The 14,552-nt window shown below is 35.4% G+C and overlaps 3 protein-coding genes, 2 non-coding genes and 1 pseudogene across 7 annotated transcripts; 4 read left to right on the forward strand and 2 right to left on the reverse strand.

Annotated features, from left to right (window-relative positions):
• The first annotated feature begins 1,057 nt into the window (after positions 1–1,057).
• On the forward strand, positions 1,058–1,151 carry LOC123196183. The gene has a single exon (XR_006497628.1). It is a non-coding gene; the product is annotated as a small nucleolar RNA snoR26 (small nucleolar RNA).
• Positions 1,152–1,273: 122 nt separating this feature from the next.
• Positions 1,274–1,365, forward strand: LOC123196188. The gene has a single exon (XR_006497629.1). It is a non-coding gene; the product is annotated as a small nucleolar RNA snoR27 (small nucleolar RNA).
• A 1,770-nt stretch (positions 1,366–3,135) lies between these two features.
• Positions 3,136–3,971, forward strand: LOC123214193. Its single transcript, XM_044633958.1, has one exon. It carries the CDS (start codon positions 3,172–3,174, stop codon positions 3,832–3,834), a length of 663 nt encoding a protein of 220 aa, XP_044489893.1. The 5' UTR covers positions 3,136–3,171; the 3' UTR covers positions 3,835–3,971.
• A 271-nt stretch (positions 3,972–4,242) lies between these two features.
• LOC123221286 lies at positions 4,243–5,356 on the reverse strand (annotated as a pseudogene).
• Positions 5,339–7,609, forward strand: LOC123221275 (fructokinase-like 1, chloroplastic). 3 transcript variants are annotated; one of them, XR_006503251.1, is made up of 3 exons: positions 5,339–6,168; positions 6,453–7,304; positions 7,429–7,609. XR_006503251.1 is itself a non-coding variant. In XM_044644076.1 (2 exons), the coding sequence occupies exons 1-2, from the start codon at positions 5,380–5,382 to the stop codon at positions 7,143–7,145; spliced, it is 1,482 nt and encodes a 493-aa protein (XP_044500011.1). In that variant the 5' UTR covers positions 5,339–5,379; the 3' UTR covers positions 7,146–7,609. The 3 variants fall into 3 exon arrangements, 1 of the variants encoding a protein (XP_044500011.1); XR_006503252.1 differs by having other exon boundaries at positions 7,432–7,609; XM_044644076.1 differs by having other exon boundaries at positions 6,453–7,609.
• Positions 7,610–7,817: 208 nt separating this feature from the next.
• On the reverse strand, positions 7,818–13,063 carry LOC123221266 (O-fucosyltransferase 19-like). Its single transcript, XM_044644065.1, is given in 9 exon segments — positions 7,818–8,423; positions 9,153–9,629; positions 9,843–10,075; positions 10,168–10,265; positions 10,268–10,299; positions 11,082–11,170; positions 11,273–11,343; positions 11,447–11,519; positions 12,213–13,063. Coding segments are annotated over 9 exon segments (1,836 nt in total). The 5' UTR covers positions 12,720–13,063; the 3' UTR covers positions 7,818–8,167.
• Between the last annotated feature and the right edge of the window lie 1,489 nt (positions 13,064–14,552).

A 14,552-nucleotide genomic window follows, 5' to 3' on the forward strand; every position in this document is an offset into this window, starting at 1 on the left:
GTAGAACAACTTTATTAAATAAGGAATCTATTTTCTTTTATCCTATGTCATTTTTAGTAACTTTATGAGTTTCTTTCGTCTTTTATTTTATTAGATTCGATCTAAGTCTATTATAAATAAGATATAATTTGTTATTGGTTAAAATTCAAAAAAGTCAATTGAAATTAATGAATTAAAGCTCGTGTTTGACTTAAAAATTAGTCAATTATTTAAGAGTGAAATCAAATCGAATTTAAATGTGTAAATAGATATAAACTCAGCTCATTTATGAAAACAAGCTTGATTCTTGTCTAAAATTTGATTCATTTTATTCTAGATCAAAATCGAATTTAACACCAATATGTCAATTAAGATAAACTTAATTATTACTATTATTATCTTATATAATATCAAAAAACTGGATTTCATGATGTAAAAGTTTCATAAAAACATTATATCTATCAATATAAAGATAGGTTAAACACAAGATATAAAGTAATTGAATATGGAAAAGAAAAAGTCTATGTTAGAAATGAGGGTTGGATTTAATTCAAACTATATGAATTTAAATTTGAGTTCGAATTGAATGAGTATAATTTAGATCAAGAACTAGAGTCATTTTTATAAAATATGTCCGATTCAAGTTGATATGAACATTTGAATTTGAATGAATTAAAATCGAAAGAGTTAAATTGTTTTTGTATCAAATTGGAGTTGTAACTTGTTGATCTTAATTTAATCTTGACTGAACTCTTTTAAATTTGAATTAATCCAAATTATATTTTATTCGAATTGAAAATACATCTGATTTATTTTGGCATGGGCTGATATACAATAGTACTACTAGAATAGAGCTGCGCCTTTGGGTTTCAAAAGGGCAAAAGGCCTTGGCCACTAAACAGGCCGGAAAGGCTTCATAAACCCTCTCGGTTTCGAAGTTAGGGTCAGGAGGATCTTCTCCCCTATAAATACCATCAGTAACGGCTACAGCATTTCCAATTTACCCTCTGAGATGTCAGATTCATCTGGGTGTTTTTTATTTGTTCATTCTTCAATTTCTTGTGATAATTTTTGTTTATGGGCATCTTTGACGAGTCGATAATAAAATTGTTATCCTTGCACTTTGATGGCCAGTGAAGAAACTTATGGGGAATTTTTTCTCTGAGATGCTCTCCGTATAATTTATAATTTCTTTGCTTTTTTTCATTTCTTCATGGGTAATTTTTTCTCTGAGATGCTTTCCATATAATTGAAAATTTTTTCTCTTTTTTTCATTTCTTTTTTGTCTGATATATTTGGATCTACGATGTTACCGATATACTGCGTTATCTATCTGCAATTTCCCAATTGGAATTGAAGATAAATGTAAATACGCTGAGATCCATTTCAGCCCCCCTTATCTTTTTCTGTGAATTTGAATCTTTGTTTGATTTTCGAATTTGTGGGTTATGATCGGTCAATCAGGGTAAGCATCATGGCTTGTTTCTCTAATTATTAGCAGTGGACCGTAGCCGCCTGAGAGCTTCCGGCTTCGTCTGGGTTGATCGTTCAAAGGCCCGGTCCGGGTTTTCATATGTCCGGCTCGATTAGTAGATCAGACTGATGACATCTGCTATATAATTAAAATTTTGCGTATACAGATATAATATAATTAATCTAACATAAAAATTTGAATGTGGTATGATGAATTTAATGTCGATGTCATGATGGCCTGATGCACTCGGTTCAATTGTGGGTTGAAACATACTTGAATCTGGCTGATCACCGGAGTGAAGGTTTTAAACAAATTGTAGACCGAAATGGCATTTGAGAGATCATATCCCTTATCGGTGGGTGTTGAATCTGGTATTATGTATAGTTTAGAAATTCAATAAGCAAAAATCTGGTTTTGCCGAAGGAAAATAATAATTTTCACATTGAAGATCCGAGATCTTAATACTTATTAGCAAGTTAATTCAATGGGCGAGGGGCTTTATGGAAAAAAATTATTCTTCCTGAGGCAGAAAATAAGATGGCACAATTGTTGGAGTCTATGGCATTGTTTTAAAAACCGGACGTATGTGCCGGTTTGATTGAGAATCAATAATCTTTTAAACTAGATTAAGAGTTTTCAATTGGGATGAATCACGGTCAAACCGAGTCAACATAAAATTTAATAAATATATTTTATATGTGTGGACAAGTTTATGCCCTTGTGACCCTTTTGTAGATTGGTTCGCATGCTTTTAAGGCCATGCCGCTACTGTCTGTAGTTGAGAGCTTTGAATCAGGGTTAATAATGGTTAAAAGGGCTCAAACCCAGAAGTTAAAGGTTCAACCGTAGGAGAAGCAATAATCTTTTAAACTAGATTAAGAGTTTTCAATTGGGACATAAAATTTAATAAATATATTTTATATGTGTGCCCTTTTGTAGATTGGTTCGCATGCTTTTAAGGCCATGCCGCTACTGTCTGTAGTTGAGAGCTTTGAATCAGGGTTAATAATGATTAAAAGGGCCCAAACCCAGAAGTTCAAGGTTCAACCGTAGGATTATCTTGATCAAACTCTTCATCTTGATCAACTCTTATGTTGAAGTCAAGATAAAATTTGACAAATATTTTTGAAATGTTTGATCCGTGTATAAAAACATTGATATGTAATGTAGCATCAAAATTTTGAATATTAATTAATCATCTAGAGTTCAGGGATGGATTCAATTTAGGTTAAGATAAGATTAACTCAAATTCAAAAGTAAACACAAGATAGATGTACATAAGCTTAAACTAATTCAAAAACAATTTAAATTTGAATTTAAATATTTAAATCAATTAAAACTTGATTTATTCATGTAAATGAGCATTAATTTGATTCATTGGGTACAAACTTGAATGGCTATGCCAGAATGCAACGCTAAGTTCAATCTTAATTAATGCTAACCTCAATAGAAAGTTCATGTAGGAAAAAAAATGCCAATACTGAATTATCCTGACATAATATTAGCTCACCTTTCTCAAATTTAATGGCGAGATTCTAGTTTGAATATTCCTTGAGTAGGTAAGTTTGAAGAATTGTTTCAGTAATGTCGTGGATATACGATGGCCACAAATGCCGTATTCAATTCAAGCCACAGATGCAGAACCTCTGCTTTCATTCCACATCCAAGCCTCAATTTTCTTCTTCTCTACGTGTCCTTAAATGCCTCTACATATCTAGATGCTCACCATTGGTAGAACTGAGCAGCTCTCAGTTTTTACTAAAACTCCATCTAGATTCATCAACATGGGCATGGTTTTTGGGAAGATCAGTGTCGAAACTCCGAAGTTTGAACTGATTCAGTCGACTTCAGATTACGAAATACGCAAATATCCACCCTCTGTTGTAGCCGAAGTCACATACGACCCATCTCAATTCAAGGGCGACAAAGACGGGGGCTTTCAAGTGTTAGCTAATTACATTGGAGCCTTTGGCAATCCGCAGAACACCAAGCCTGAAACGATCGCTATGACTGCTCCAGTCATTACCAAATCAGAAAAGATTGCCATGACAGCCCCTGTGGTGACAACGGGTGGTGACGATGAGAAGAAGACGGTGACAATGGGGTTTATTCTGCCAGAGAAGTACAAGAAGGCGGAGGAGGCTCCGCAGCCGGTGGATGAGAGGGTGGTGGTAAGGGACGAAGGAGAGAAAAAGTATGGGGTGGTGAGGTTTGGAGGAGTGGCGACTGATAATGTGGTGGAAGAGAAGGTGGATAAGCTGAAGAAGAGCTTGGAGAGAGATGGGTTTAAAGTTATTGGGGAGTTCTTGCTGGCTCGGTATAACCCACCTTGGACTTTGCCTCCTTTCAGGACTAATGAGGTTATGATTCCAATTGAATGATCAGTTTGCAGGGGAGCTGGGTCTGTGCTATTTATTTTTAGTACAATGTTCTGTGTGTAGTTTTCAATCTATATTGATGTAATACTGATGAAGTATGTTTTGAAACAAATAAAATAAATTACCCCGCTCTTTCTTCACTGAAACATGTATTTCCTTATTTGCGTTCTTGGTCAGCAAGTTCTTCTCTGCAAAACTGGTTTAAGTTGGACTGTGACTGTTCATGAAGCAGCATTTGAATATTTCCTGAATAGAGTTCATAACATTTGCATATAATATTATGTACAGTCATAGCCCTGCAACTCAATCCCAACAAAGTTTAACCAAAATTAGGATCAAGAAAGCAATAATTTTATCAATTCACAACAAGTCTAATGAACAATGCCATGCCCTTGTCTGAGTTATTTCATATATAAACAGCAGAAAAGCAACTTATTCATTGACTTCATATTGTCAAACAAAATAAAGAGAAAAGCCCATAAATACAGCTATAAATTATAAGGGTAGACTCAAATTGATTCCAGAACAGTCAGCTTGCTTGAATTGGCGATGAGTTCGCCATAAGAAGAGCCGTCCGAGATGATGAAGAAGAAAAATCACCGGAAAATAATTCCGAGAGAAGAAAAGTTACTGTAATCACTCTTTAACCTTAACCAGAGACTAATTTCACTACAACGATGATAATCAGAAGTATAAGTGGCAATTTCATGAACTGGCATTCACGTATGTATAAGCCCAATGATCTGAACCTTGAGTGAATTTCTTTTACAGCTTGGAGTTCCGCCAACGTCTAACCGTCTTGAAGCAAGGAACGGGTGCATTGCATTAGCAAATAGCAGAAGACCTTCCAGCAAAGTCCAGAAGCCCATATTCTAACCAAAAATAAGCTGAATATCTAAATGTCAAAACAGGCTCAGAATATCAGTAACTCTCCAGCTAAAAATTCCAGGGCACCCTGAAAGACTCAAGAACCCTATCAACGCGTTCACAATTCAAGCACTAGAGCAAAGCAGCAGAACATTAGGACATTTCCTTGAGTCTGAACAAGATATTTGCGATTTCTTTGAAAAAGTAGTTTATTCATCAAAACTAATTTGATTAAAAAGATGTTTTTTTCTTTGCATACTATCGGCTTGACAAAAAAACCTGCCATTTTTATCACAAAATAATACAAATGTATCAAGTTTAGGGAGTGTAAATGACAGTTTTTGATGCGATCCGTAAACCGGATATGTAAAAAATGGGATCCAAATTCAGTATACAGCAGATGAGGTCAGAGTCGAAACCTTTTGATTTCTGAAGGAACATGCAATGTAATGTGGTGCCAATGGCTCCTAAATGTCCGCAGCTTAGAGAACACTTTTAATCCAACGGCTAAGGTATGTTCTTGTTCATGCATGCAGGCAGCTACAAGCCGTTGGATTGTAAAAACTGAAAATCGCCGATACGACCTATGTGGACCTGACCCGATTCAGCCCATAAATTACAACCCAATAAAATTTAGAAACTCAGAGAAAGAAAGAAAATTCATGGATAAACCCTAAACAAATGGCGACGTTTCTTCTTCTTCCTCATCGCTCGTTACTTCTAAACCCTAGCAAACCGGTCGCTCTATTTCTGGAAAATTCTAGAAAACCAAATACATTGAAGCAAAATTTGAACCCGCCAAAAGCATCCAATTTTGATGGTAATAATAACAGCAGTGGAGCTGTTGAAAATGAATCTCCTAAACCAAGTCGACGTGGCCGTAAAAAGAGAGCCACGGCAGCTCCTTCGACGAAGAATGCCAGGCGTTCGAGGAAAAGCGGGGGCGAAAACGGCGCCGTTGAGGCTAAAGAAGAGACTGTCAAAGTGGAAGTTTCGAGCGAAGAGTTAGGAGATTACGATGATGGCATAGACTTTCCGTACGACGATCCTCCGTTAATCTGCTGCTTCGGCCCCGTACAGAAGGAGTTTGTGCCGACGGTGAGAGTGCACGACAACCAGATGCACCCGGACATTTATTCCACCTGGAAGATGCTACAATGGGACCCGCCGGAGTTCGTTAGGGCTCCGGGTGGCCCGCCGTCCAACGTGGCTATATCGCACGTGAGGCTGGGCGGGAGGGCGGCTTTTATGGGGAAGGTTGGGGCGGATGACTTCGGGGATGAGTTAGTTCTGATGATGAATAAAGAGAAGGTGCAGACACGCGCAGTGAAGTTTGATGAGAAAGTGAGGACTGCTTGTACGTATATGAAGATTAAATTCGAGAATGGAAAGATGAGGACTGAGACTGTGAAAGCCGCAGCTGAGAGTTCGCTTCTTAGCTCTGAGTTGAACTTGGCTGTGCTAAAAGAGGTAAAATAGTTGAGTAATTTATGTTGAGCTTTAATTTTAATGATTAGCTAACATTTCATTGATGAAAAAGATTCAAATTCATTGTTATATATATGCCCTGTCTTCAACGCTTACCATTTTTTTCTTATGTTTGATTTCATGACCAAAGGAGAAAAGGGTTGGCCGAAATATTGAAAGTGGTGTAATAAATTGTATCATGTGAACAAAAATTTTGAAGCAAGTATTGAAATGGACTGAGTTAATTGACTGAATTTGTAATGTTTGTTATATACAATGCGGTGCAGGCTAGAATTTTCCACTTTACTTCTGAAGTTCTGACTTCCCCGCCCATGGAGGCTACACTTTATAAAGCAATTGCATGGTCTAAGAAGTTTGGGGGGCTTATATTTTTTGACTTGAATTTGCCATTGCCTTTGTGGAGATCCCGTGATGAGACACGAGAATTAATCAAGAAAGCGTGGAATGAAGCTAACATTATTGAGGTTTCGCGGCAAGAGCTTGAATTTCTTTTGGATGAAGAGTATTATGAAAGGAAAAGAAATTACAGACCACAATATTATGCTGAAAATTATGAACAAATGAAGAACAGGCGGAACTGTCATCATTATACACCTGAGGAAATCTCTCCATTATGGCACGATAGACTTAAATTTTTGTTTGTCACTGATGGAACACTTAGGATTCATTACTATACCACTTCGTTTGATGGTGTGGTGGTTGGAACTGAAGATGTGCTCATAACGCCGTTCACTTGTGATAGGACTGGTTCTGGTGATGCAGTAGTTGCTGCTATTCTGAGAAAGCTGACTACTTGCCCCGAGATGTTTGAAAATCAAGATGTGTTGGAGAGGCAGCTTCGCTTTGCAGTTGCTGCAGGGATTATCGCACAGTGGACAATTGGTGGGGTGAGAGGTTTTCCTACTGAAAGTGCAACTCAAAATCTTAAAGAACAGGTCTATGTACCTTCAATGTGGTAGTTGAGAGCCAATGATACATGTTATGAAGAGCAATATGATATTTTACTGGCAGACTATGAAAAATCATATCTGATTAGGAAGGGTGAGATTTCATGGTGTAGTAAAGGCTGCATCAAATTGTACATTTACGGGGTCTTTCGGGTTCCATCACTTCTTGAGGTACTATTTGATAAATTAGCCTTTGATATTCTTATAAGTTTCCAGTTGTTTTCACCTGAAATGAATTATAATCTTCTAGAGTTTCAAATTTTAATGTTCGAAATGATCTGGCACTTTGAATCAGAAGGCGCCTTAAGGATCTGGAAATGGAATCGTAATGTTGGCATGCAACTATATATGATGGCCCTTTCTTTCTCTTACCGCTCTTGTAATCCTCTTCAGTTGTAACTTTCATTTGCTTGGTTTCTCCAATATAACAACTGGATTTCTTAAAGGGAAAAGTATTTTTCTGGCGTTCTATGCAATGAACTTCTTAGAAAGACATTGTCTGGTAATTATTTGCTTATGCTGGATTTATGGCCTAACCACCTAAAAAGTTAAGGAAGAAAGTGATTTTTAGGAGGTGGATTTAAGTCGAGTCAAGACCAAACAAAGGTCAATGCAAGTTCGAACTCAAGTTGGTTTGAATGTTGAATAGTGACCCAAGCGTCAGAGAAAGAAAAGAAAGAATCATCAGAGAAGAATGATAAATTAATGGAATGCTGTAACTAACAGGTATTTTGTATTGTGTTATTCTCTATTCCTCTGTAACTAATCTCTCCATCAGATTTATACATGACTTTCTCTGCTTTCCTAACTGCAGAGAAAGTTCTCTATCCGAAATCCTAATAGCAAAACCAAATTAGTATTCTCCGAATACGCAAGAAGCCTCAAAAGCTTCTTGACCCTGCTAGTGGCTGCTACTTTCTCCTAACAGTTAAAATGCAGGTCAATTCAAATTCTCCCCATATCAGCCAACATTCCGAGCAATGTATTTGTTTAATCCGGAGAGTGAGCCACATTTATACTTGCCAAAGAACACCCTATTTTTGTGATGCAGCTCTCGCAGTCAACACCGTCTCAAGGTTCAAGCTGGCAATTTGTTCCCGAGTCTGGTTGCAGATGCAACCTGGAAAAGGATTTGAATAGAAATTTTCCTCATGCCTGGGCGAGTCTCCAGGTTGTCTAGGGTATGGTGCTCCCAGCCTCCTTGAATGTAAACTTTTAACCTCCAAAGAAAAGTCTTGCCAAGTTATTTCACCGGCGTCCAATTGATCTACAAGTCTAACGATATTTTGCCTGACAAGATAAAATATAACAATAGACAATATTTCAGGTTCTAATTTCAAACAAATAGAGCTCGCCAATTTTTACATGCCTGTTAACATGATATAAACTGACATAGAAACAGGTTAGGGTTGAGTTTTCTTATCAAATTTAGTTTTAGATCAATCTAACACAATTTGAAATAAAGTTGAGTTGTGGTCAGATTGATATAAAACAAATCCAGAGTGGTCCAATGCAAGAGTGTTATGTTATAGGTTTTGTTAATAGTATATTAGAGTAATTTGGGGGATTAAAATACTAAAAATACTTAGGAGAGTGAAAACAATGAATGTTTTTGGGTCAATCAGGTTGTATTGGGTTAACTTGAATATAATTTAAGTCAAATTAGGATTTAGAGATTTTGATATAATTCTAATTCAGATCGAATTAGGATTGCAAATAGTTGACTTGAGTAATTTGAGGAAAAAATTAAAACATTAAAAACACTCTAAAGAGTGGAAACTATAGATGATTTTAGGTCAATTTGAATTGTGTTAAGTCAATTCGAACATAATTCAAATTAGATAAAAGTTGAGAGATGTTACATTATAATTGAATATCTCTTACTTAAAAACTTGAATTAACATAAAACAAATACGATATAATGGTACGAGATATAATGGTACGAACTACGAGCTCAAAAATGGAAAAAAAAAAAAAAAGCACCCTTCAAATTATAGAAGGTTAAGTAAGAAGACAAACCTGTCGGGGTTGATGGACTTTCTAAACCCTTCAAATCGCCTATGCCCTTGCACTGCCTTGGCCATATTTCCATCGTATGTATAAACAAAGACATCACTTTCCAGGGCCAAAATATAGTCCAAGGCAGCAAGGCGATTTTGGTATGGTTTGAAGGGCTCCAACTCTTCTTCAGTGGCCAGAGTGGAATGAGTAAAGACATTTGGGAACTCCGAACGGAAGGCTTCCATGCTTTTCTGGCCATAAATTTCCCCTGCAACAATGTAAATGGTTGTGGTGGAAGGGTAGCCCATGGCCTTGAGGAACAGAGCTGCTTCTCTAGGGGACATCGGACATCCCCCTTGAAGCCGCCTTCCTACGCCGTCAATCTCTTTCTCCTTCCAATGCTTGACACTGTACCTCATTATCGTAAGATCTTCAGCTTCTTCAGCAGTAAGATTGTGGCTGCAGCCGGTGAAGGCAAGCATGTCCTTCTCATATCTGCAGTCAACATATATCTACTTAGTTTCAGAAGTTAACAAATGAGAAACTATTAATTGTGCTAAGAGCTAATAATCTAAGAATGAGATTTTGACACGATTTTAATTCAATTCGGTTTAGGATTTAGAGTTTTTAATCTAAATCCTAAACTAACATGATACGAATACAAGTCAACGGTACAAATTGTTGGTTTTAAATGTGCTTCAATATTACCTTAAATGCAAGGCAATGAAAGGTGCGCTATTGTTCCTGAGTCTACTGACCAAAACTTTTCCGAGGTCCTCAATGTCCTTCGAGTACCGGAGAGCCTCGTAATTGGCACGGCACCTAAGCCTTTGGATGGAGGATGCAAGGCCATTGTTAGCAAGTCTTGAATCAGTGTGGGTAAACTTTATCACCTTATGCTGCTTTAACAATCGGACCATATGATTTCTGTAATAGCTCGCCTGCACAAGGATTATGTCAAATACAATTCCAGAAACTGAGAAACCAAGAGCAACATTCACATGTATACAGAAGAAGATGGTTGCAGACAGACCTTTGACCATGAAATGGGAGCCTTTACTAAGGGCTTCTTTCCAGCATATTGTGATGGCAAATACTCCATTATATCAATGTCATCTTTTAGACTTTTATGAAATGCCTCCAGTCAAAGATATCCTTGAAATCACTGCACAAGTTTTTAGGAACTCATCATCATTATAGAGATTTTGTAATAAGAAGAGGAACCATTAACCAAGAGTGCAATTGAATTAAAATACGATAAAAGCACTTGCTGAACTATAGTTTTTTTTTTAATTTTCTGTTGAATAGACCTAATTTCGGTTTTTCCTTAGAAATTTTCAAAATTTTCTATTAAATATAACGTTATTTTGAATCAGGCTAGTTTGATTTTAAGAACTAATAATACTTGAATTTATTTGATCAAACTTAAGTTAAAAGAGTTAGCTCATTTCAAAATTAGATCAAACTTAGGTTAAAGATAATTTAGTTCTGTTCAAGCTTGACAACTTATTCAATTTAAATTATATTAAATAATTATTAAAACGATATCGTTAACTTATTATTAATAAAATGACGTTATTTTATCATTGAGTCATAAACATAAGTCACAAATCATAATTGAAAATTCGAGTCATGAAGTTGAATTCAGTTTTGAACCTTGAATTTAGGAAGTGACCCATACTCAAGCTCTCATCATAACTTTGGTTCAATGAATTTGAAATATCGTATTTTTCATTCTAAACCAGGGGTGTTCAGACTTAATTTGATTTGTATCCACCCTTAACTAAATGACCAATCTTTTATAATTTCTTTAAAAAGAACCAAGCTAATCACCTTTTCTCTAAAACAGGGAATACTGAAAGTTTGATCTCTTTGTAACAAAATCTAAATCCCTTCCAAAAAAGAAAAATAAAAAAACAGCTCAATACCTCCAAGTTAAAATAATACCTGGGATCAGTCCAAAATGAATCGTGATCAAGAGAAGGAAGAACAAGAGTGGCATTCATTATCTTTGCAACAGCCACCATATCACATATCTGAACCAGTCAATTATTTTATCAAATTAGTGAACAGGTCAAAACCAAATAATAACTAAATTCTGGCAAAAAATTAGGAGCTTTTTGAAAGATCAAATATACCCCAGTTCTCATCTGATTCAATCCTCCATTAGCATGAACAAGAAGATAGCCATTTGTGCTCGCTTTCGTCTCTGCAACAAGTTGTTCAAGTTTGCAATATTCAGATGAAATCAGATTCAAGCCTGGACTGCGGAGACGATAATCATCAAGCTGAAAAGTGGAAAAGACTCTTACTTATTTGTCTCTTAGGTCGAGCCACGCACTGGTAAAAATTATCACTGGTTGGCTTCATCCAAATTTCTGGAGTCTAAGAAACACAATCAAATTAGTAACAGAGACAAAAAATTCCCAGTAATAGAAGTCAAAAGGTAACCTTATATGAATGTAAGTATAGCTGACAATTTACAATAATGAAATAAAATAATAGATCAAAATCAATTTTTTTTAACACAAATTTAGTTATTATTAACCCGATCCGATATGAGTGAAACTAAATTAGTTTATATTTAGATTGATACGAAAATAATATAAATTTTATATTATAGTTGAATTGTTTGGAATATACTGAAGTATATGGTTATATTTCCGAATTAAAACAGTTAATTGTGTGCTTAGAATAGACTATTTGGAAATAGTTGAGTTTGGGTACGACATATTGAATACGGTTTGTCAGATTTTGAAGAGAATTTGATTGAGAATGTCTGACCCGAAATTCAAACTGTTACTTCACAGACACGGCGGGACGAGTCGACTAAAACTGGATTAGAATAGTAGCCGTGCGAAATCATAAGAAAGCAGGCAGAAACGGGGACTTTTGTCCCGTCATATAAAAAATTCAATTCAATGCACCAGTTCCGACCCACCCCATAACATCCTTTTAAGTCAAAGTTTCAATACAAAACCATTACGAAATTTTCCAGAAAGAAAAGCACCCTTTTTACTCTGTTTTCTCGGCAGCCAAACAAAAGATACAAAATAAATAAATTCCTGTTATACTTACAGATATCTTTTCCAGAACTCTCATGGACATAAAGGGTTCATTATGTTCAGCAACTATATGTTGCACGGCACCCCAATCTTCTCTAACGGTTTGCAAGATGACACGGCCGTTCCCTTTTTCTCTACTCTTCTTGCCATTAATCTCGACGTAACAACTCAAAAATAATACCTTAAAAACGACTGAAACCAAGGCCAACAAGAGAATTGCCCATAAAATTTTCCGGGCCAAGCTCCGGCCGAATCTCAAACTCCGAAGAGTCGTATCCGTCCACGTCTCCGGCACCCACGAGAATATTTGCCTACGAAAATAGCCATACTTGATCAATGGATGATGATGACGAAAATGGCTGCGATTATGGGCCCCGGCAAAAGAGCCATTACAGTTGTCCTCGTCGTCGGATATGTAATATGAGAACCTGTTGGCGTCGAACAATTCCAACACGCGTCTTCTCGTCGTTTTGGGGCTACCGATGACGTTGGTTACGTTGTTTACACCACTGGACGACATGTCACATGGCCCGCCGGTGAAAAAAATTCTTAGCCAAGTAAAAAGGAAAAAACAAACTTCCCTATTCTTCTTTTGATTTCTTTTACAGGAAAAGACGAGGGAACGTAGAAAAAGTGAAGGAAACGAAACCTGCAGGTCGGGGTCTGAAATGTAAGGGGCAGTAAAGGGTTGAATGAATTTGTCTTGGGCGAGATTGATGATGATGGAGTTCTTTCTTCTATATATAGGATTGTGGAAACTTCAATCTCTTACTTTTCGTGGGTTCTTGTCTTCTTTTATTATTACTTTTCACTTACCGTAAAAGAGAAATCTGATTGCATCAAAGCTGAAATTCTGAAGTTCGATTATAAGTTTTTGTTGTGAAAGAGTAAACCAATACTCAGTCAAGTCATACAAGAACTGTTAAAAGGATTTTTTTTTTTTTTAAAGGAAAGAGTAAATTCCCTTTCCATATAAGGTTGGTGCAAATCACAGATAGCGCCTGTTGGTTTTTGAAGTATAATTTGCACCCTAAACTTATTTTGATAAAGGATAAAGGTGTTTCATAGGTATTAAAAAGATAAATTATCATATAAACCTTAACTATTTCACTTTTAAAAATATAATATTACTCTTGAAAATGGTAATTAATAATATGTTCAAATTGGATAGCTAAAAACACACGAAAAATGTATTATTCTAAATGTTAGAATTGAATATTTAATGTTATTCAAACTGCTAAAATTACACATCTAGCATTGATTAATTGTCGGTATCTAGGGTGGGAATTGTGGTTTCCCAAACCTTATGTGTGAAATGAAAATCTTATAAAAGAATTACAAATAGATACCTAATTGAGCATTGATTAAGTATTTAAAATTGTATTGAGTAATTATAACAGCCTAATTATTTTTTAAAAACAAATCTTCAATAAAGTTGTTTTCTCATAGTAAGTATCCACACAAAACGAAGCTTCCTTCACCGTTTTATCTTTACTCGCCAAAAGTCTGGCGTCCCGGTATGAACGAAGATCTAGTCGGCGAATTATTTTATTTTATTTAATTCCTCCTTAATTCTCTCGGCCGTCAGATTTGGACTGTGTCCCCAGCGAGCTGTGTGAGAGCAGTTATCACATGCAACGAGATATCTTGTTTTAAGGAGCGTCGATTTTCTCTGACCCTTGATGCGATTGCATTTATTGATTAGGCAACATTTTGGGGGCATCAGCGGTAGGAAGCAAAGTAATATAATCAGATAGTGCGGTGGCAGTCACTGTCATGATAAAATATAATTCAACGCGGGGAAAAAAGAAAAATATAAATAAAAAGAGAATAATAAATTGGCCGTAAAGCTGGCACGTTGTAATTTATAACGATAATGGTTGGTGATATAGTTTCGGTAATATTTTAATAATATATTACATTATTTTTACCGTTGTTAAATAATAAATTTGATTAATTTATTATTTATATATATTTAAAATATTTTATTTTTTTATTGTTTGATAAATTAAATAAGATAATTTCAAAGTCAAAAGCCTAATTCTCACTTAAGGTATGCTTAATTCCCAAATTTTCATTTATAAATTTTAAAAATTCAAATATCTACTATTTTATTAAATTTTTTGTTAGATTTTTTAAATTAAAAAAAAAGAGATAAAATTTTATTTTTTTAAATTTTTGTTAAATGATGGTTTTATTTTAAACCATAACAAAAAATTTTAATAAAATTATGCATATATAAGTTTTTAAAATTTTATGAATAAAAGTTTGAAAATAGATTAAACTTCGTGTGGAACTAAGTCTTTTGACCTAATTTCAATAATAAAATATTGATTACTGAGGTTGTTCTTAG

Source organism: Mangifera indica, chromosome 1, assembly GCF_011075055.1.
Source record: "Mangifera indica cultivar Alphonso chromosome 1, CATAS_Mindica_2.1, whole genome shotgun sequence".
Taxonomy (NCBI): domain Eukaryota; kingdom Viridiplantae; phylum Streptophyta; class Magnoliopsida; order Sapindales; family Anacardiaceae; genus Mangifera; species Mangifera indica.

Bases quoted from the DNA above. Each gene is read 5' to 3' on its own strand.
- LOC123214193 (XM_044633958.1), top strand. From the start codon at position 3,172: ATGCTCACCATTGGTAGAACTGAGCAGCTCTCAGTTTTTACTAAAACT.
- LOC123221275 (XM_044644076.1), top strand. From the start codon at position 5,380: ATGGCGACGTTTCTTCTTCTTCCTCATCGCTCGTTACTTCTAAACCCT. The intron at 6,169-6,452 runs GTAAAATAGTTG...AATGCGGTGCAG, and splicing joins ACTTGGCTGTGCTAAAAGAG to GCTAGAATTTTCCACTTTAC.